The 21,589-nt window shown below is 61.9% G+C and overlaps 1 protein-coding gene across 11 annotated transcripts in view; it reads left to right on the plus strand.

The window, feature by feature from the left end:
• The window catches only part of DAGLA (diacylglycerol lipase alpha), a 63,148-nt gene that overhangs the window by 17,187 nt on the left and 24,372 nt on the right, over window positions 1-21,589 (plus strand). For 4 of the 11 annotated variants that reach the window (XM_070487955.1, XM_070487963.1, XM_070487957.1 and 1 more), the window contains 2 exons: window positions 20,441-20,579; window positions 20,773-20,984. In XM_070487955.1, the coding sequence (XP_070344056.1) occupies window positions 20,485-20,579; window positions 20,773-20,984 (307 nt within the window). In that variant the 5' untranslated portion in view covers window positions 20,441-20,484. Of the gene's footprint in view, window positions 1-6,967; window positions 7,782-9,550; window positions 10,620-16,832; window positions 17,458-20,440; window positions 20,580-20,772; window positions 20,985-21,589 lie in introns of those variants that run through there. The other 7 variants (XM_070487965.1, XM_070487966.1, XM_070487956.1 and 4 more) reach the window with 6 other exon arrangements.

Genomic DNA, 21,589 nt, shown 5'->3' on the forward strand with positions numbered 1-21,589 from the left:
TCTGACCAGGAGCGGCTGAGGCTCCGGGAGCCGGGCTTGAGGCCAGGGTTCCGGGTTCTGCTTCTGGCCCGCCGTTGACCTCAGTGTGGCCTGGGGCAAGTCTCTGCATCCTTGCCTCTCACCTTCCTTCCTAAACAGTGTGTGTGAGTCAGTGGCTCAGCAGGTGCCTTCCCTGCCACATGTTCTCCTGTTGTTTATTAAGCCCCCAGCTTCAGAGAGCGAGGCAGGGCCCAAGGACCTTCTCCCGATGGGCCTCCGTGGCCAGGTGCCTCTGCAGTGAGGACTCTCCGTTTCCTCCTCCCTGCTCCCCAGGTGATGGGTGAAGTGAGATAATGGCAAGACCTTCCCAGTACAGGGCCTTCTGGCAGGCAGTTGGGCCCTTGTTAAACAATAGCTGGTATTGTTGCCCTTATTATCATTACGTTTGAGTTATTATCATCATTACAGTGGAGTTGGCTCCCCAGAGCCTGCGGGGGGCTCCCGGGAGGAGGCGGTGTGGCTCGTGTCCTGAGCTAGCATCCTTTCCCCCCCAGCCTCACACCTGCCCCGATCTGCTTGAGAATGAGGTCAGACGGGGGCAGTGGAGGGTCTGGGCGGGCAGGCGGGGGCCCTGGCACCTCTCAGCTTGGCTGCACTGCCGGCTCCCATCTGCAGAGGGGCGGCCCACCCTCTGCAAGCTGGCTGGGAGACCTCAGAGCCGAGGAGCGCGTGTTCTCCAAACATCTCGTTCTCAGCAGATGGCAGCCACAACTCCCTTCTCCCCGCGGTTCCGCTTGCACCTCCCTTTGCTCACCCCTCCTGTTAACTTTGGTTTCTGCTTTTGGAGATGGGGAGGCAGCTGACAAGCCCCCAGAGCCACCCCGGCTGGGGGGAAGCTTGGTGCTCAGGGCGCGGACAGTTTCCAGAGGAGAGGAGACCGCCAGCCCCCAGCTGCCTCGTCCAGGAAGCTCAGTCCTCTTTGCCTCCCGCACGCTGCCTGAGTCTCCTTGGCCCACGGGGCCAGCAGCGTGATCTCAGCGGAACACGGGAGCTGGGCCCAGGGCCTGGTTTCTTGAGCAGCTGCAAGTCCCCAGGCTCTGTGCCCGGTGCCAAGGACACAGGACGCCCCGGGAGTTCCTGGCCTGGTGGGGAACCAGGTTCCTGCGGCAGGAATGGAGGGGCGCTGATCAGGCCTGCCTTGGGGTTGGCAGGCTTCTGGAGGTTTCACCTAGGAGGTGTTTAGGCTAAGCCCTGGAAGGCCAAGGTGTTCCCAGAGAGTAAGATGGGAAAGGCATTCTGTGCAGGGAGCAGCATGTGAAAAGGCACAGAGGCCTGCAGAGCACCCGACTGCGGTGGAGCAGATAAAGGCCAAGCCGCCCCTTCAGCCTGTGCAGTTCAGCCCCAGGGTGGGGTCTTCAAGGAGGAGACTGCGCTCTTCTGACTGCCTGGGGGCTGAGGTCTGCCTGAAGCAGAAGCGCTGGATGGGGGCTGATGGTGGCACAGGCCTTTCTCAACTGGAGGGAATCTGGGACCCAGCTCATGGCTGCCCAGAGTGTGGGGCCAGCAGGAGCAGCTCCTGCCGGTGGAGCAGCCCCAGCTCGTGCAGCAACAGGTGAGACGGCCTGGGGGCAGAGGCCAGGGCGTCATGGAGCAGCTGCATGCCCCTGGACGATGTGGTGCCCTGGTGCCCAGACTCCCACAGTACTGCCCCTCATTCTGTGACATGCCCTGGCTCCACCCCACATCCATGTGGTGCTGGGCAGAGCATCCACATATCGAGATGCTCTCCTGTGCCACACGCCTTGCTAAGTGTTCCCACACAGGCCTCGTCCCGTTTAACCTTCACGGAGCCGCACCCGTGGGCATCCCTGGCCCTAAGGTCCCGGGACTTGTCCAAAGTCACCCAGCCAGGATGTGGCCAAGCAGAGGCTCCAGGCCCATGCCTCCTGCTGGGTCACCTACCCTGTCCCCTAAGGAAGGCTCAGTGTGCGTGGGGGGTGGCACTCGAGCATCGGAAGTCCAGCCCCCTGAGGACTCCTGCCCTGTCCATTCTCCCCCTCAACACACACTCAGGCTTCTGGGGGGAGGGGAGGGGAAGGCCAAGCCATTCACCCTGGGGGCTCCAGTGGCAGCCGCAGGCAAGGCCACTCTGAGCAGTCGAGCACCGTCACTTTGGGCAGTGGGCCCGGCACAGAGGTGCCAACGGTGTTTGCTTTTCCCAGCCCCATGCTTGCTGTGCCATTCTCACCTGGCTGACTGTTTACCCAAGGATTTGCCCTTCAGGAAGATGGGTGGCGCTGGGCGAGGGTGGCAGGCAGGTAGCCCGCTGCTTCCAGGCTTCCAGGTTTTCTGCATAACTGAGGGCCACAGTGCCCATAAGCGCCACATCCTGCAGCCCGGGTGCTGCCCCAGTGGGGCCTGGCCTCGCCCGCGCACAGCATGTGACTTTGCAGTGCTGGGCCTGACATGCCTCGCGTGCCAGGGCGGCAGTGGCAGCAGCAGCTGGACGGTCAGCAAGGAGCAGGAGAGGTCCCCAGAGCCCTTGTGTTGGGCACTGGCCCTGGGGCATGGGGGCGAAGGGCAGTGTCAATGGGACTTTTGTGTGGCCGGGGCAGAGGAGCACATGGCCCAAGCCGGGAGTGCCCCGCAAAGGCACCTCTGCCCCTCTCTTCCCTGGAGCTGCCTTGCCTGGCCGCGGCCCTCACCCTTCCCTCCAGTGAGGAGAGCCTGCCTTGTTTCAGCCGGTCCCTGCCCTGCCTCCAGCGCCTTTCAGATGAATCGGCCCCAGGAACTTGATTTCTTCCCCGGCCCGGCCCGCCCCTCCGCCTGCCCTCTTGAGAGCGGCCTTCCCATCCTCCCCATGGGCTGACCGAGCTCGCCCCTGTGTGGGCAGGCCCTGACCGGGGAATGTGCCAGCGGCTCCTTGAGGCCACGGGCCTGGTCCTCGGGGCCAAGGGGAACAGATTAGGTAAACAGCGGCCAGGTGCATCTGGCGTCCCTGGGAAGAGGGAGCCCTTCCTCTCCCAAAGCTGGGACCCACGGAGTGGCCTGCGTTAGCTGGGGCCTCCCTCCCTGCAGTCCCGCCTGTGGCCGGCCTCGTGGACTGGCTATGGTCCTGTGAGGATGAGAGATCTCACACTGCCATGGGGGTCACCCTGCTTTCACTGTGGCCTTTGGCAAACCCATTGCTCTGGCCGTGGTTTCTCCACCTCTTGGTACCTGTCAGACAAGCTGTGAGGACGAGCAGGTGGTCACCAAGAGGCTGTGCCACCCCCTCCCTGGGCAAAGAGCTCTGTAAACAGAGGGCAGCTGGGAGAGTGTCATCGCTCAGGCTTGGGGACAGCCTTTCCAGATGGGCACAGCTATCAGAAGTTGCCTGGTTACTCTCGTGCTGGCTGTGTGCTGGGGTTGGGGAGGCAGCCTGGCCTGGTGAGGGACCCCAGGTCCCTCCACCACCACCTCTTAGCTGGGGAGCAGGACTGACATGGAGGAAGGAGGGACACTAGTCTCCTGGGGTTTGTAACTCGTTTAGGTCACTGTGGCTGCCGGGCCCTGCACAGCCCTCTCTCCTGCTGCTGGTCAGGGCGGGGTGCTGGCCTGGGGGTGGACCCAGAGTCTGCCGGCCTGAGCAGCATCACAGTAGCCCCACCCTCAGACCTCTGACCACACCGCTCTCTCCTCCCCAGCAGCCCTGAGGGTCCCTAATGCGCGTGGTGCTCACGCAGCCCCCTGGCGAGCGCTCAGCCTCACTCCACAGCAACGCTGTGAGGCTGGTGCCCTCGCAGTCCCCACCTCCAGGTAAGGAAACTGCTGCTTGTGTCCCGCTGTAACCAACGTCACTCAGATGTTATTTATCCCCCTTGTAGAGGAATCGGGGCTCCAAGAGGTTGTGACTTGCCCACCTATTGTGGCCGAGCCCAAAGCCATGCCTGGATTCTCTGACACCAAGCCCCACGTGTTTCCCACTGTCCCCTGCAGCAAGCCAAGTGCTAATAAATAAGCACGTTGACGCATAATTCATCCCACCCTGGATCTCTCTGGGCTTTTCTCTCGGAGGAACTCCGAGCCCGTCCCAGACGTGATCTCACACACCCTCCCCAGTCCCTGACGAGCTGGGAGGAGGCCCTGCACGGAGGGCGGTGGAGGGGCCGCACACAGCGGGCTGAGGGTCCGGAATCCAGCCCCTGCCGCACGCCTCAGCCCGCTGCCTCTGGGGGAGATGCTGGGGCAGGGGCGTGCCTGCCAGTGCCACCTGCTCTCTTCCTCTGGTCTCCTCGGGATGGCGCAGGTGTGAGCTGGGAGAAGGCGGGAAGCTGGGAGAGTCCGAATGAGGCCCCAGCGGGCTGGGCTGGGAAGCCCAGGGCTCCGTCGTAAAGGGAAGTAATCATATTCCTGAGGCTTTTTATAGTACTTTCCTCCTAAGAAGCCTCCTCTGTCTTGTTTGTTCTCACAATCCTAGGAAGTTGGCAGAGAGCACATCAGGGGCACGGGGAGGGAGGCCACTGTCTGGAAAGGAACCGAGGCTTGGAGACTCCCCGAGGTCGTGGGCAAGTCCGTGATGTGTTGGGTTTTGAACCTAGTCCTGACTGCCTGCACAAGTTGGTGCCCCTAAAACGCTGGGCCGTGGTGTGGTGATTCCTGGCCCGTCTCTCTCCCTGGGCGGCCGTGGGGTGGTACTGTCAGTATTTCTGAGTCTTCCATGGGGTGTATTTTTTCAGCGGAGGCCGAAGGCTTGTGGAGCGTTCAGGGGGAATAAAAAAGGGAATCCTGGGGCTGCCTGGTGGCATAGTAGTTAAGTTCTTCAGCAGCCTGGGGTTTGCGGGTTCAGATCCCAGGCGTGGACCTGCATGCTGCTCATGAAGCCATGCTGTGGCAGCATCCCACATACAAAGTAGAGGAAGGTTGGCACAGATGTCAGCTCAATAACAATCTTCCTCAAGCAAAAAGAGGAAAATTGGCAACGGATGTTAGCTCAGGGCCAATCTTCCTCACCAAAAAAAAAAAAAAAAAAAATCCTAGGGAAACTGGAGATCCTCTGGTCAACCCCCTCATTTTTGGATGAAGACATTGAAGCTCTGAGAGGGGAGCTCGTCTCCCAAGTCCTACCTTTTCTTCTACTGACAGTGGGCCCGGGATCCTTGCTAAGCCCCTCTGGCAGCCCCGGGCTGCAAGCTGGCCAGGTGGTCTCATGGGGAGCCCTGTCTCTGGGAGAGGGCAGGAGTACCCGGCTGCATCCCAAGAGCACAGCCCTCCGTGCTCTCCCTGGGGAGATGCCCCCTCCCTCTAGTGGCGTGTTTTGCAAAGTGGACATCACAAGTGACGCTCCCACAGATGCCCAGGAGGCCGAGGCGGGGCTGGGAGCTGGAGGGGGGTAGGCTCATTGGTGCCGTGGAGCCCCTTGGGCAGCAGAACCTCCCGGGATAACTGGTCATGGTCCTGGCTCTACCACTCACTGTGTCGCCTCAGGCAAATCATCCAACACCTTCTTCCCGCCACAGTTTCCACATCAGCCAAACGAAGGTGCCCCATTTCTTCCCTGCCTTGCCCACAGAATGCTGTCCAGCTGCCGTGAAGCCCCGGATGTGGTTGTTGCCGCAGGAGAGCCGTTCAGGACTGAGCCTGGATCTGGGGCATGGGCCACGGGGGGTGTGGGAGGAGCCCAGGGCTGGGAGTCAGGAGTCCTGGGTTTTGGGCCCAGCTCTGCACTGGCTCCCCCGGGCCGTGCTCAGACGTGGCTCCTCCTCAGGCAGCAAGGACTGGATGGGTTCCTGCCACCTGCCAGGCCCTTGGCTGGGTGCTGGGGACACAAAAGGGAAGAAGACAGGTGGGGCCTCTGCCCTGGGAGCCACACCCGGTGGGGAGGGGCAGACAGTAAACTTATTACCAAACGAATAAACTAGAGAGTGTTAGATGGTGGCAAGTGCTGAGGAGCATAGAACAGCAATGAGAGGCAGAGGCCTGGGGGCACCTGACACTGTGCGGGAAGGGCGGAGGAGGGACATTTGAGCTTGGAACTGAATGACAAGAGGGGCCCAGCCACGCAGAGATGAGGGGAGCATGTGAGGGCTTGGGCCTTGAGACAGGACACGCCTGGCTGTCTGGGGGACAGAGAGAGGGCCGTTAGCAGGGGCGGCGTGGGAGGAGGGGAGGGCAGGCAGGCCAGGGAAAGAAGAGGCGAGTTTTCCACGTGTGCTGAGCTCTGTGCAGTGACTGGAAATGGTGGGTGGGACAGGGACATCCTCTCTCCCAGCCTTCATTTCCCCTCCCGTGTATGGTTTCCGTCAGCTCCGAGATCTCTGCCTGGGTGAAGGCCTCCTCCGTGGGGCCGTGTTCGTGGTCAGAGCCGGGTGGCAGGACGAGGAAGGACTTCAGTGTTGAGGGGGAGATGCCTCCAACCTCCAGCTTAATTGTGGGGACCCTCAAATGTGGGAGCCGAGCCTGGTGACCACCCCTGAACTGGTGTCTGCTGGACCGACGCCCAGGCTGTCGCTGTTGGCCTGGGGACAGGCTGCCCCAGGCCTCCATTCCCCTGGCGTGCCTCCAGGATCCCTGAAGCAGGGCGCCGTCCATCTCTCCCTGCCTGCAGGAAGAGACAGCAGGAAGTGCTCCAGGGCGCTGAGGGCACATGCAGTGCTGGCCCCGCTGCCTGTCCAGTTGTGCAGGCTGTTAGGCTGGGGCATCCTTGGCAGCACCCTCTCCCTTGCTGCCCGTCCCCCTGGCACTGTTGTCTGCTGCCCCTCAGTCTGGGCCCCTTCCTCTCCACCCTCTTGCCTGTCTTGGCCCGTAGTTTCCTGTTGCTCTGGGGGTAAAGCTCAGACTCTGGGCTTGGCTCACGGGGCCCCGCCGGCCTTTCCACCTCGGCCCTCCTCTCGGCTCCCGTCTGGTCTGATCTTTGCTCCATCCACCGTGGTCTTCATGCCGAGGGGCATCCTCCATGCAGCTCCCCGCTGCCCTCTCCTGTGGCCTCTTTACTCCTTGTGCTTGAGAGCTCAGTTCCTGTTCCCAGTTCCAAGGGCGGGTGCCCTCACCTCCCTACTTGGGCCCTCGCTTCTGAGCACATGCCGTAGAGTTTTTTGTTGTTGTGCTTGAGGATGAGCTTGAAGTCTCTCTTTCATTCCTGCCTGTCGGCTCGGTGAGGGCCGCCCCCACATCGGCTTTTGTTTATTGCTGTGGCCCCTGGCATGTAGCTGGCACTCTGCTTATTTGTCAGCTGGATTGAGAATGGCTGCATGCGTGAATTTAATTTTCACTAGATTTCACCTGTGTCCACACCGCCCAGAACCCACCCCTGGAGCTGTTTCCAGCTTTTCCCCCTCAGATCCTGGCCCTGCCCTAAGTCAGGGGGTCTGGAACCACACCCTGGCTACATACGAGGGTTGGTGTCCACAACTGCCGGGCCCGGGGCCACCTCCTGTCCTGTGCTCCCGGGTCTGCCAAGCCTGGGGTCTGGGGCCCGGGCCTGTCTGCGGTCTGTCGAGGAGGGGAAGAGCTCCTTGAGAAGCAGGGTACCAATTGGAAGAGTGAGCAGGCGAGCGCCCTGTCAAAGTAGAGTATGTCCCAGCGGGCTTCCAGGGCGATGACAAGTTTGGAAACCAGGTCGAATTGCAGAGGAACCGTGGGACTGAGAAGGTGGGGTGAGGGCCCAGGATCAGATGACTGTGGAGCCTCTGCCCCTGAGCTGGAGGCCGCGGTTGCGCTGGGTGGTCCCTGGCTGAGCGGGCTGCCTTGGGCGCTGTGTCTCCCCTGCGGGCCGCCAGGCCTCTGCTCTCCGGGGGCCGGTGTCCTCTGCGCTTGCCATGAAGGTAGGAGAAATGCTGGTCCTAGGAGACTCGGCGTTGGGCATCCACAGCTGGCTCCCCCCGTGTCGGGGTTTTCCCTTTCCTGGCGGGGCCCTGTGCACCATGGGAGTGGGCTTCCAGCCTGCCAGGATGTTCTGGCCGGACAGGCTCTGTCGGACGCTGGCAGAGAGGGTGCACCCAGGAGTCCCAGAGCCCAGATTCTAGGTCACCTCCCGCAACATCCAGAGGCAGGAGTGGTATTTATAGCAGCCAGTGGCCACTGAGGGAGGGGAAGTCAGCAGGAGCGATGACGCAGGCCGCCCCCGACTCTGATCCCCCCGTCAGGCTCTGGCTGACGCCCTCACTGCTACCCCCCACTCCAGAGCCTTCCTGGGGCGAGCCGGCAAGGGCTGGGCCTGCTGAGGGAGCAGGCATTGTCACACTGCCTCCCGAAGCCCCGGAGGAGGCGAGATGCCACTTTCTGCCTGGCAGGAGCCTTGGCCTCAGCCCGTCTGGCCAGGACCTTGTCTGTCTCTGCGGCCCCAGGTGGGCAGCCCATTAGCACTCGGCACACGGCCCTCCTGCTGTCTCTCTGTGGCACTGTCAGCTCTCGTGGAAAGGTTCATCCGCTGGAGTCACGGGCAGCTTCGCTGACCTCCCTGGGGCCCGCAGGGGTCAGCGAAAGGCCTGGCTCGTCCCACTAGTAGCAGGCAGTTAATGGGGCGGACCGTGGGCCCCTGCCCCAGGTTGATGGGGAGGAGCCCCCCCCCCCCCCAATGCCCATTCCCTCCCTGCCGTGACCTTGTTAAGCAGTAGTGGAATGCCACTCAGGGCTGGAAGGGCGGCAGTGCCAGCCTGTGGTCATCAGGGCTGTGCCATGTGTGTGGCCCCACTTCCACCTCCTGCCACACCCAGGGAGCAGACCGGGAAGCAGAGGCCACAGAAGTGACAGTGTGACAAGGCTGGTGCCCCAGGCCCCGAGGGTGAGTCCTCTGGGAAGGAAAGTGATGCCAAACTTTGGAGTCTGAGGTCCAGCCGGCAAGGCCCTGTTCTCTCCGAGCCTTTGCACCCCACATACAAGCAAGTCCTTCTTTCCTGCCCAGGCATGAGTGGGCAGAAGGCTGACATTTATCAGGTGCCTGATGGGGTTGCCCCCGTTGTAGGGGCCAGTGCTCCCCTCCTGGGCTCCCCACCAGTGCCAGTCTCCGTTGCCCAGAGCCTCCGGGCCCATCCCCCAGGGAGGGGAGGGGAGCAGGGGGAGGCCGAGGTTTTCCCTTGGGAGCGGAGAAGGCGAGGCAGGTGCACCAGGAGCCTGCAGGAAAGTGGGTCCTGACTTCACTCATCTGTTGTGGACACATCAACCAGTGCTGAGGCCTAAGGCCGACTGGGGACAACCCCCGGGCTTTCCCAGGAGGAGCCCCTGCAGTGGGTGGGCCATCTGGAGAGCAGGAAGCACCGGCATGGGCTCACTTACTCCCTCACTCCGCTGATGAGCTGATGAGCAGGTGGGAGACGCAGACCAGACGGGAGCAGGAAATGGCCGTGCCTGCTGGCAGGGACGGAGCGGGGCCGTGGCTGGTGGAGAGTTTGATGGCTAACGGTTGGGAGTTGTAATCTGATTTAAAGGGCGTTTCAGAGCCATAACCCGCTTTTGAGGAGGGGATTGATTTAATTAAGACTGTAAACTTTGTGTGTGTGTAGCTAATGCCCGCAGCACTTTACAACTTTGAACTCACTTTGTCCTCACAGCAGTCCCAGAGGGAGGCACTGTCATCACCATCTCTGTTTTACAGATGACGAAATGGTGGCTGACGCGTACTGAGAAGTGGCTTCTGCGCTGTCCTCTGAAGGTCGTGCTCAGTGATATCTGTGTGAACAGAGGCACTGGGACAAGAGCCGGGTCTAGCCGTGTCCTCCACCCGGTCGCAGAGGGCCTTCTGAGCCCCCATCCCTCCTTGGAGGCCTGTGGTCCCTTGAGCTTGGGTCCAGCCTTGTCATGCCAGGGAGGTGGGAGGGAATGAGGGGGTCTGAAAGACCGAAGCGTCGGCCACAGTGCTGTCTCCAAGCTCCTGGGTCAGGTTTTTCTGTGACCCCTTTTGCCCTTGTGGCTCAGGCCAGGAGACACTTGTGATGGTCGAAGTTGCTTGGGCTCCTGCCTGGAGCCCCAAGGCTCTCGCCTCGGCCATCCTGCACCCACCAGCAAGTGGAACTCTGAAAGTCAAGGCCAGAGTGGACCTGAGAGGTCATCCTGTTCACTGCCTCTCAGACATTTTAAAGCACTGAAGCTGTTGAGTTCAAAATGCAGTGTTACGAGGAACCCCAATACGTGTGACAGCTAAAAGCTGCTCTGACAGGCGGCCTGCAGACCCCACCTGCTGTGACCAGCTCCTGTCATCCGGGGGTGCCTAAGCATTTCCAGAAACCCACTTGGAAGAGCGCGGACACCCCCTCATGGGGCACAGGAGAGGAGGGTCTCGGGGCAGGGTCTGTGCTGGGGTCATGTGCTGCTGGAAGCAGCACGTGCCACCTCCACTCGTGCTCCGTGGGGGCCGGGGGTGGTGGCCCTTCCTGTCGCATACGGGAGCTGCAGAACTCCTCCCCTGGGGAAGAGCTTGTGTTACGCAGTCACTCGATCCCCGCCTGCTTCTGCGATGCCCAGGGAATGGTCGAAGTGAAACCCAAGAGCCCGAGCGGCCGGCCTGTGCCCTAGATGGCTGTGCTGCCCAGGCAGGTGACCCCTCCGCAGATCAATCCATGGCCCATGCAGCCTCTGGAGTCTGGGAAGCATTTCCCCCCATGCAGACCAGAGCCCGAGGCCCGACCCACAGCCTGAGGCGGCACACAGGACACCGTTGGCACAGGGTATGCTGGGCCTGGGGGTGGGGGTTCCCAGAGGGAGCTGTCAGCCGAGGTGTGCCCACTTAGCATCCTCATTAACGGCCTCTTTAGGGGGCCCCTAATGACGTGGAAGGTGTTAATTCCTCTCGGAGGTGTTGCCAGGAGGTGTTGCCAGCACCCGGGACAAGGAGTCTCCTCTCGGGAAAGCTCTGAGAAGCCGGCCTGAGCATTGCAGATGAACTGCCTGGTGGGGGCTCCCAGCAAATGGCTCACAGGAGAGCAGAGGCCCTGGGGGAGCCTGGGGGTGGGCGGGGGGAGCATGGGGGAGCGGGAGGAGGCTGGACTGGGCAGTGGGCATGAGCGGTGGGCCTGTGCCCCTTGGGACTGAGCTGGGAGGGGGCCTACAATGGGACACCCTGAAAACTCTGAACAGACAGACCTGGGGCATTCTGGCAGGAGCAAGGCGTGGCCCTGGGCTGGAGGTCCATGGGCTGAGCTGCCCCTGGGATGGTGATGCCCATCCCACCGGCTTGTGGTGGATGAAGGAGGAGGGCCAGCGAACCCTCAGCCTTGCGGGTGGGTCTCCTCGGGGATGCCACCATCCCTGCCCAAGAAGGTAGGTCAGGGCGTTACGTAGGTTGTCGAGGATGAAGGCAGGTGTGGCTCAGCCTGGTCCCCAGGGATAGAGAGCAGGGCCTTTCTCTTTAGGAGGGTTGACTTAGATGCCAGAGAGACGAGCGTCCCTGCCACTCCTCAGGGGCAGGAACTCGGCGTAGTGAGGAAAAGCTCTGAGCATCAGGAGAGGTGATTAGTAAATAGTAACGAAGCCACTAATGCTTTCTGTGAGCCGAGAGTCGACATGCATTATTTCATTTTCTCCGTGTGACTCCCTGTGAAGCTGGTACCTTCATCATCCCATTTTGCAGATGAGGAAACTGAGGCTCAGAGAAGTGACAGTCACAGACAACGAGAAGTGATGGAACCAGGAGTCAGCCCCAGGGCTTGGTGGCAGGCAGCCGTGGGCTCACTGGGTGGCCGCCACCACCCAGACGCTCGCCTCTGAGAGGAGGGTTCCAGAGAGCAGGGTAGAGATGGGTTAGGGCGTGAGGAGACCACAGGGTGGCCTAGGAAGGACTCTGCCCAAATAGAAGCAGACTGGGGATGGGTGCCCGCCTGCCCGTGTCCTCCTGCAGACAGGCAGGAGGAAGCAGCCTGGGGCTTGGTGACCCAGGCGGCCAGGCAGCGCCCATGGGGCCAGCCGAGCCCGCCCCTCCGGGCCGCAGGCACTGGAATGCGTGTGGGATGAGGGCCTGTTCCTAGTTTCAGGAAAATAAATGGTCTCCAGGGGAGACTCAGAAACAAAACCTGGCCTGGCCGGGACCTGGGGAACCTCTTCCACTGTTGGAAACAGATCCATTCTGGCCCAGCCCTGAGGGAGCCCTGGCATGAAGCCCCCGGAGGGAGGACCTGGGGAGGGCGGTGGGGGGAGGAGGGCGGCCTGGCTGCCAGGGAAGGTCCTGCTGCCCTCCCTCCTGGCCCTCCCTCCTTGTTCCCCGTCCCCAGCCAGCCGCCCTTCCAGAACAACTAGCAGGAAACCAACGGGCCCAATTGATTTCCTGGGAGTTGGCTGGTGTCAGTGTCAAGGCCAGTGGCAGATGGCAAATTCTGCCTGTTGTAGACGAGTGGAAGATAATTAGCGTGAGAACGAGAAGCTGAAGCCCCTGTGATAGATGGAGCCCTGAGGAGGGCTCCTCGGGAGGGGCTGGAGCACTCACGGCCTGGCTCTGCCGCTTACCAGCTGAGTGACCTTGGGCAACTTCTTAACTTCTCTGGGCCTCCTTTTCCTCGTCGGTAAAATGGGGCTAGGAATAGCACTTGCCTCATAGGGTTTTAACAAGATTAAATAAGAGGAAGTAATATCTGTGAACTGCTTGCCACAGGACCTGGCGTGTGGTAAATGCTGTGACACAGGAGCAGCCGTACACACCCACCGGCTTGTAGTGAGGGGCATACGAGACACCTCCTCCGAGGCCATCCCAGGGGGAGGGTGGGGAAGGTGCTTGTCAGTCTAAGACCCTGGGGGCAGAGGGGACCCAGTGGCGGTGGCGTCTCTGTCCTGCCCCCGGCCCTCCCAGGCACGCTGTTTTAGTCCCAGGGCCTGGGCGTGTGGGGACCCGTCTCCTGCTGAAATCCGGCCCCAGCCCTGGGCAGGCGCGGCTCTGCCTTCTGCTCTGGCACAGCTGATGCGTGAAAAGCGACAGCTTTCGGGCCCCTAACTTGGGTTGCGCACACCCGGGCACAGGCTGGTGGCGCACGCGGCCCCCAGCCCACGCGTGCTTTCTCTCTGTCACCTCCCTCGCCGCCTTCCCCCTTCCAGGGCCTTCTGCGGACCTGGGAAGGAGAAGGGACATTGGGGTGGGAGGAGCGTGTGGGTCTTTGTGGCTGTGTGCGTGGGATGAGGACTCGGACCCACAGCCGGAGAGGTTGTTCCCTTTCAAGTGGCTCCAGGAGGCCCTTGAAGTCCCTGCTCTGCCTCCTTGTTGTGGGATCTGTAGGCAAGCCAGCACGTCTCCCTGAGCTTGTTTCTTCATCTCTAGAGCTCGAAAATACCCCTATGTCTCGATGAGGCTGGGACAGGTGACACAAAGTGTCCAGCTCTGTGCCGTCTCGCAGCCCCACAGCCCGCTCACTCAGGACAGACCACGGGACCCCCCTGGGCTCAGTTCTCCTCCTCTGCAGAATGGGCGACACCCACACCTTCCCCGACCGGGAGTCTGGAGCCCGGGGACTCAGAGCTCTTTGTGGGCCCTGAGGCCCTGCCTCTTCACCCCATGAGGGGATGTTCGAGGCCAGCTTCTGGGGTCAGAAACAGGCATTTAGCAGAATCCTGCTCCTCAGAACCAGCATGCAGCGGTTAAGCTGCGGGCTCTGGGACCGGGCTGTGTGACCCAGGCCAAGTCCCTCAGCCCATCTGTAAAATGTGGTTACAGCAGTATGTCCCTCACAGTTGTCATGAGGATTAATGAGCTGTGATTGTAAAGGGTTTAGGGGAGGCCCAGACGTGGTAGGCAACTGACGAATGCCAGAGGAGGTGAGTGGCTGGGTCCCCAGCTTGCAGGTGGGCCGAGGTCTCCCCGCCATCACCCGGAACTGCGCTGCAGTGTCGTGAGCAGTTCTGGTCCTGGGTCAGTCCCTCCTCTGCACGTGCTCTCCACGTGAGCCTCGTAAGCCAGCAGAGAGCTTCACCAGCTCTCTAACTGGCCCCGCAGCTGAGAGTGGAGGAGTCGGGGTTTGAGCGCCCCGGCTAAAAGGCAGGAGGCGGCTGCCAGCCCTGTTGGGCAGGAGAGTGGCCCGTCGGTGAGCCCGCCCTGGCTGAGATGGAGCCTCTGGCGGCTACCATGCACCCTGCAGGCTGCCCGGGGCCCAGCTTCACTGCATCAGTCCCCTGAGTTAGATGCCCTCGTAAGACTTGACAAGCTCCACTGCCCAACCCAGACACCCTAGGAACCACACAGACCAGGAGGAGCCAGCCGGCCGCAGGTGCCTGTCCCTGTTACCTCTTTGAGAGCTCCTTCTAACTTCAAAGCCTCCTCACAGGGGGAATCCCGTTCATCACGGGAGTGGGAGTCCTGGGCCTTCGCCTCCGGCCACCAAGGATCAAAACACCCTGAAAGAGCCCTTACAGACTCCCCAGATTCCCTTTTTGCTTTGGCCACCAGGAAGTTCAGTCTAATGATAGTTTTCCGTGTAGCTCCTGTGTGGGCCTTTATGTCTTGCATGTGTACACCAGATTCCCCGACTTCCTATTTTAATTTATTTAGTTTTTGTTCTGAAGTTTGTTTGTTTTTAAATGTATACTCTACCTTTTCCCTGTTTGTGGGTCCTATAAGGCACATGCAGCTGTTGGTTGTGAACACAAATAAATACAAACCTCCCATTAGCCCAGGCTCCTCCTTCTTCAGAAGAAACCCAGGGCTGGAGGGGCGGTGACTTTCTGGCCTGGGGACGCTGCTCTCGGTCTGGGACTGGCCATTCTGGATGTGGCCAGGCCTGACCCCGTCACCAGCCTCAGCAGGCAGGGGTGGACTAGGGGTCCGGGGAAGGTGGGCTGGGGTCTGAGAGCCTTGTCTCCTTCGCCAGCCGAGCTGCGGAGCGCTGGGGGCCCGCGGGGAGGCAGAGACCGGCCGTGAGGCTCGTCTGGAGCTGCACGAGTGGTGCCTGCCTTCTTGTGGACTGGTCTCCGGGAGGGAGCTCACGTGGGTTTTGGCGGCTTTTGAGAGGGTTACGCACCTTCAGGAGCGTGCAAGAGAGGCTGTCACCCATCTCTCTGGGTGACACTGTTGACAGCAGTGTCTCTTGGGGGCTTCGAGGGGGCTGTGCAGCGGGGAAGGAGAAGGGCGGGGGCCGGCTCGGGGACTCCGGGACCGTGTGTCCAGCACCTGGTGGTGACGCTGCAGGGATGGGTGTTACAGGAAAGCTGGGGGCCTCTGGGGCCTTTCTGAACTCAGTTTTCTTATCCCAAAAAGGGGGGTGGCAGACTGTTTCTGAGGCCCCATCTAACTCGGATATTCCTGCCCGAGGTGAGGGCTTCGGACGACAGCAGGAAGGACCCGGGCCTCCTGCCTGCTCAGCCTCCTGCCGCTCGGAAGGTGTTGGGGCGAAGTCCCTGAGCCTCCGTCTCCTCGTTCTTCCATAGTAATAATCACAGAGGAGTGCTCACTATGTGACAGGTGCTGTCTTAGGTGTGTGACTCGTTGAACCCTCATGACAATTCTGAAGCATTGTCCTAGGTAGTGTTCAGTAGCCCCATTGTGGAAATGAGGAACTGAGGCACAGAGAGGTTAAGTAACTTGTCCGAGGTCCCACAGCCAGTAAGTACGGAGCCAGAGCTCAGACACAGCCTGTGTTTTGAGCATGTGAAGTGTGAGTGACACTTCCTCTGCATCGCTGCTGACAGGCTGGAAGGTGGTTAGTCCGGGGCTTGGGACACAGGAGGCGCTCAGCTGATGTCAGATGTCTCCCTGTGGCCTGGACCTGGCTGTCATCCCTTCCTTCAGGCTCAGTCTCCAGCCTATCCCTGGCCACCTCTGCCTGGTCAGAAGCCTCTTGGGCTGACCTAGAGGCTGGAGGTGGCAGTGGACGGGCCTCCCACAGCACATCATCCTGTGCCCTGTGGGCACCGGCTTCAGCCTGACTCCCGTGACCTGGCCCGGCTCCCATCTCCCACCGGCCCCAGGCCTGACCTCTCTGTGCCGGGCCGCCTGGAGGCGGCCACAGCAGCCCACGCCCTCCTCCCTCCCCTGGGGACTCTGGGCACCCCGCCGGCTGGGACCCGCTGCCCAGGGGCTCTTCTCCCCGAAACCTGCTCCCCGGCCAAGCCCAAGGGGACGTTAGGATCAGGGGAGGAGACCCAGCCTGGGGTGCTTTAGCCGGCAGCCCCCCAAGGCCCACGGCGGGGGCAGGTCACCCAGTCAGGGCTTCTGTCTGCTCCGGCCAGTCCTTCCCGATCAGCTGGAGCCAGTCGTGGGCATCAGCAGCGCCTGCCCAGACCCCCGGGCCAGGTCACAGGTCACCCTGCCAACAAGTCCCCCAAAAGCCCCTCAGGAGCTCTGTTAACGGGAAAGCCACCGCAAATGGAGCCGTGGGGTCTGCCAGCACCCGTGCAAACCTTTAGTGACATCATCGCAGTGAGTTCTCCATACAGCCTGAGGGGGTGGTGCTCCCCTGGTTTTGCAGACAGAAGAAACGGAAGCCCGAGAACACTTAAGAAAGCCCGAGGAGGGGAAGATGGTTCTCCTGAGCCATCAGGGGAGCTGGGCTGGGGCACATCTGGAAGGGCGGAGGCTGTGGGCTGAGAGGACCCGTGTGACCCGTGTGACAGGGAGGCGAGCTGTTGCTGGCCTGCTGGTGCAGCTGCCTCGGGGGATGCAGCAGTACTTTGGGCCTGGGCCCAGGCTGCTCCCGAGGAGAAGGACCGGATTCGAGGTTGGCTGTGTCACCCTCCAGAGGCGGGAGGGCAGTGTGAAGATGGACGGTGCTGCGGGACCCTGGCCTTCAGGGACTCTGAGTTGAGCCGGGGCTGGAATGGGCAGCAAGGAATCAGCAGGTTTGCTGTAAGACAGTGTGCCCAGCGCGACACTGGGGTGAGGGGTCTGGGGTGGTCCCGTCAGGGAGCAGCCTGTTCCGCCTGAGAAGGGTGGGGTGGGTGGGGCTGGCCAGGAGCATTCCAGAGACGAGGTGACTTTTGGCTGGCCTAGAAAAACGAGTGGGATTTTGCCTGGCAGAGGAACTGGGGCAAGCGAAGCATGGAATCTTCCAGTGAGATGTTTTTAGGGAACAGCAAGTTTGGAGGAGTTGGGAAAGGAGGATGGGGCAGTGTGAGAAGGGACTGGAGCACCTCCCCAGCCAGAAGGAACCAGCGGCAGCCGGGGGGATCTGCGCTAGAGTCTGTCCCCACAGGTTGGGGAGTAGCTTCCTGCTCCAGGACTCAGAGAGGGCAAGGTACCTGCCCAAGGTTGCACAGCCTAACTGCTGGTGACTGCGGCCCTTAGCTGCTGCCTAGGGGGCTTGGACTTTATCCTGAAGGCCAGGGGGAGCCATGGATGGTTTTTAAAGTAGGGGACAGCATGTGCATTTTTAAAGAGTTTTCTATTTTTAGAAAAAGGAACTCCCAGAATGGTTACTGCTTAACCAACGGGTCTGAATCACCAGCAGGGAAATTGGGCTTTGTGGGTGGGGGAGAAAGGAGCCCCCAGGGCTGATCAAGTCATTCCTTCCATGTGATGAGGGGCCGCCAGCAGAGCCCCTGTTCTTCCCTGCTGGAGGGGACACCACGCCTGTCCTACAAGTGCCACTGTCTGGGGTAAGGAGGCGAGGCTGTGTGCCCCCCACTGTGGTTGTTGGAAGGCAGGGACCCTGTGCCCTGGCGGTCAGGGGCGGGGGGGGGCGGGGGGGACTCTGTGGCAGCCCCACGCCAGGAAGTAGCCTCTGCCCTCCCCATCCTGAGACATTTCCTCCAGATGAAATCACATCCCAGCAGGGGAACAGGCCCCCATTGTGAAGGGCCGGGGTCTCAGAGAAAGGGCGCCTTTCAGGCCCTCAAAAATAGCAGCCCTGAGATTTATGAACCCTCAGGGACTCGAGTCGTCTCACCCTCCCCCAGCAGCAGCACAGGCCCTGTCACCCCCACCCCAGACCATGACCTGTTGGTGACCAGCTGGAGGAGCCACTGGCCAGGCAGGGGAGGGGTGGCTGGTCCATCAGGGTCTCGGGCTCCCTTCCTCCGCCCCCCGCCCCCGCTGAGGCATCACTGGTGTATCCAGCAGGGCCAGGGTGTCCGCAGACATTTCCGCCACGTGGTCCTCACCAGAACTTTAGCGGGTGGGGATAAGCGACACTTTAACAGCTAAGGAAACTGAGGCACGACTCGTAAGTCGTACGCTTAGTGGGTATTGGAGCCTGGGTTTGAAGCCAGGCAGCCTGGGCTCCCAGCGCCGTGCCTGGGATTCTGCGCTGGTGGGCTGGCCCTGGATGCAGGCCTGTCATGGGGTGCCCAGTGGGGTCAGCCCGCAGGAGCCCTGCCACCTGATCTGGGTGGACTCTGGCACTGACCACAGCTGGGGCAGAGGCTGCACTGGCCACATCACTCCAGGGTCTTGACAGATCCTTGGCTGCCTCTGTGGGGCCTCGTGCCAGGCTCGCCCCATTTCTCCCGCCTGAGAGCGGGGAGGGCGGGGCCGTGTGCACGTGTGGGGCTGTGTGTGAGTTTGAGGGTGTTGCGTGAATGGTACACATGAATTGAAGAAGTGTTAGCCGCTCCAGACTCCAAGAGGGGAAGGGTGGGGATGAGAGGCGCGTGCCCCTCCGGGCGATTGGGAGGGCGGTCTGCGGGCCAAACCTGAGAAGCAGATATTCTGGGCTGCTGGCAAGGGCAAGAGCCTCGCCCGCCAGCCCCTCCACGGGTCGGCACTCAACTTCCTCCCCCGCCGCCCCCTGGGCTGGCCTGATTAGAGGGAATGCAGAGCTACGGCATCTGCTGGGAACCTGCTGGTGCCAGACCTCTCAGTCATTCCATTCATGTGAGGGGGGCACCCTGAGCATGCCCCCCCCCACATTCCACCTTACCCTCCAAGAGCCACCTGGAGATGGGAGGGGCTGTAGAGAACTGGCGGCTGAAACACCAGCTGTTGGCAGCGCAGTCCTGCTCCAGCCCTGCTGCCACCCACGGTGTCCCGGCCCCTCCCATCCCGTCATTTTGAAAAGAAGCAGTGCTGTCAGCTGCTTGTCACAGACACACCACTGGAGCCCCAGGCCCCTGCGTTCCCAGAACCCCCCCGCCCCCGCCCCCAACCACCCCACCATGTGGCTCCCGCGCTCTCCATCCTTCTCCTTGCTTCCCAGAATCCGTGCTCCGACTCCTCCTCGGAGAGACTGGGATGATGTCACTTCCTGAGAGTGGGGGGAGGAGTAGGCACGACCCCAGCAGCCTAGCCTGCCAGCCCGCCCGCCAGGCCGCCAGCTCCCCGGGAGCAGCCTGGCAGCGGCTGGATGAAGTGGCTGCTCCAGAGAGAGGGAGAGGGGGACGGAGACGGGTCGGGCTGGCCATGCCGGCCCACCACCCGGACCCACACCCCCTCGCCCACCCTGAGGGCCTTGCCCACCAGCGGGGGAGGCTCGGCCACTTCCTTCTCGAGTGATGCCTGTCTCTGTGGACACTCATTTTCCCCGGACTGACCGCCTGCCCCTGGACCAGGTGCCATGTAAGCCCCTGCTGGCCTGGGGGCAGCTGCCCACCCATGGGGCACCCAGCCCCTCTCTGCACAGTTCAGCACAGGGCTGCCCTGGAGCCCCTCCCTGGGATCTCCTGGACCAACTCCCTGTGGGGAGCCTCCTGGCCTGCACCACTGTCCTCATTCCTGGGGCCCTAGGGAGTGCGGGCCCCAGATTCCTGGGCACTCCTCCCTAAGCTTGCCTGTGGCTGTTTGAATTCAGTGACTTCAGAGAGTTGGGCAGTGGGCAGTAAAGGCTGCCTGGCTCGGGGTGGCATGGGAGGTGCTGTTGCCGGGAGGGTGGGTTACCCTGCAGGGCTCACCCAGGGCCTTTCCGGCAGTGGGGCTGGGTGCCCCAGCCATGCTCCTGACCCCCTATGTCCACCCTGTCCTCCCCTACCAGGAGGCCTAGCTGGGGTTGGGACTTCTGTCTGATAGGTGCAAAATCGAGTCACAGAGCATCCTCCCGGGGTTCCAGCAAAGCAAGACAGCGAAGACCTCATTCGACAGATACTTACTGAGACCCACTCTGTGCTGGCCCTCCCACCCGCCATGCTTGCAGCCCCATGCATGCCCTCACCCCCACATTCCCCATGGCCTTCAGCCCTCCACCCACCCTGCTTGGCTCGTGCTTGGTCTGGGGGGCCCTCCCTCTCCCCGGCAATGTGTACACTGGGCCACGTCTCCTTGAGGAAAGGCCATAGGGTGCCTAGGGACTCCCCCGATCCTACGTGGGGAGCCAGGGGTGAGCCCAGGTCTTGAATGGAGCTGTAAAGTCACTGTTGGAGTAACCTCAGGCAGAGTGGATCCCATGGGGCCAGTGCCAGTCTGGGGTGCAGGAGAGACCTCACGCCAAAGCCGCTGTGGCTGCTGAGGTCCTTCCTCTTGGCTCTGGGCGGTAGATAGGGCGGGAGGCGGTCCTGCCCAGGGATGGGTCAGTATTTCCAGTGGCCTGGAAGCCCCTAGGCTGTGGGGCCTGGGAGAGATGCCTGTGCTGCTGGGCACAGCTGGCTGGGAGTGAGGTGGCCCGGTTCCGCAGCGGCCCGGGCAGCCACAGGGTCCTCTGCTCTCTTTCAGGAGGTGAGTGTCAGGCCCGCTGAGCCTCCGCACAGCAGCCAGCCATGCCCGGGATCGTGGTGTTCCGGCGGCGCTGGTCTGTGGGCAGCGATGACCTCGTCCTGCCAGCTATCTTCCTCTTCCTCCTGCACACCACCTGGTGAGTCTCGGGGCCACACCTACATAGGCCTGGAAGGCGGCTTTCCGGCCGTCTGTCCTGACCCTGTCACGCTCCCAGGAGGAGGTGTCTGAAACCCCGACCCCCTTAGGGTGATACCCACGTGGGCAGGGCCTGCCTGCAGGGGCCGTGGGGGGCGCGCAGGCTGCCGGGCCCTCACGCGGGTGTCCCCCAGGTTTGTGATCCTGTCTGTGGTGCTCTTCGGCCTGGTCTACAACCCGCACGAGGCCTGCTCCCTGAACCTGGTGGACCACGGCCGCGGCTACCTGGGCATCCTGCTGAGCTGCATGATCGCCGAGATGGCCATCATCTGGCTGAGCATGCGCGGGGGCATCCTCTCCACGGAGCCCCGCGAGTCCATGCAGTACGTGCTCTACGTGCGCCTGGGTAAGGCCGCCCGCCTCGGCTGGGGCCCCCCGCCCCCGTGCTCCATGCTGCATTCAGCCGGCGTGTGTTGGGCACATGCAATGGGCCAGGCCCTCCGCCAGCACCGCTGTACAGCGGCCAACCAGCAGACGGACTGGGCTCACTCTCGAGACCAGGGCTGGGCGGGCCACAGCCCGAGGGCCAGATCCGGCCCGCCGTCTATTGCTGTAAATAAAGTTTTCTTGGAGCCCAGCCCCACCCGTTCATCTGTGTGCTCACAGTCTCTGGCTGCTTTTCCGTGACAACACCAGAGCTGAGTAGTTGCGACAGAGAGCATGACCCGCAAGGTCTGAAGTATTTCCTCTCTGGCCCATTACACAAAAAGTTTGCCAACCTCTGTTCTGGTCACGTGCATCTCTTCAGCCGCTTTGTGACCCTTCCCCAAACTGTCCCCTCTTCTGGGATTCCTCGGGCCTGACCCAGCTCCCTGGGGGGCCAGCCTTTGTCTTCTTGCTGGGCTTCTGGTCCTTCCTAGTGAACACGTCCACTGTGCTTCTAGGAACTGTGCTAAGCCCTTTTCCCCCCGTGTTAACTCAGGGAGGAGCTGTGATCGGTCTTGTTTTACA

Source organism: Equus asinus, chromosome 17 (genome assembly GCF_041296235.1).
Source record: "Equus asinus isolate D_3611 breed Donkey chromosome 17, EquAss-T2T_v2, whole genome shotgun sequence".
NCBI classification, from domain to species: Eukaryota; Metazoa; Chordata; class Mammalia; order Perissodactyla; family Equidae; genus Equus; species Equus asinus.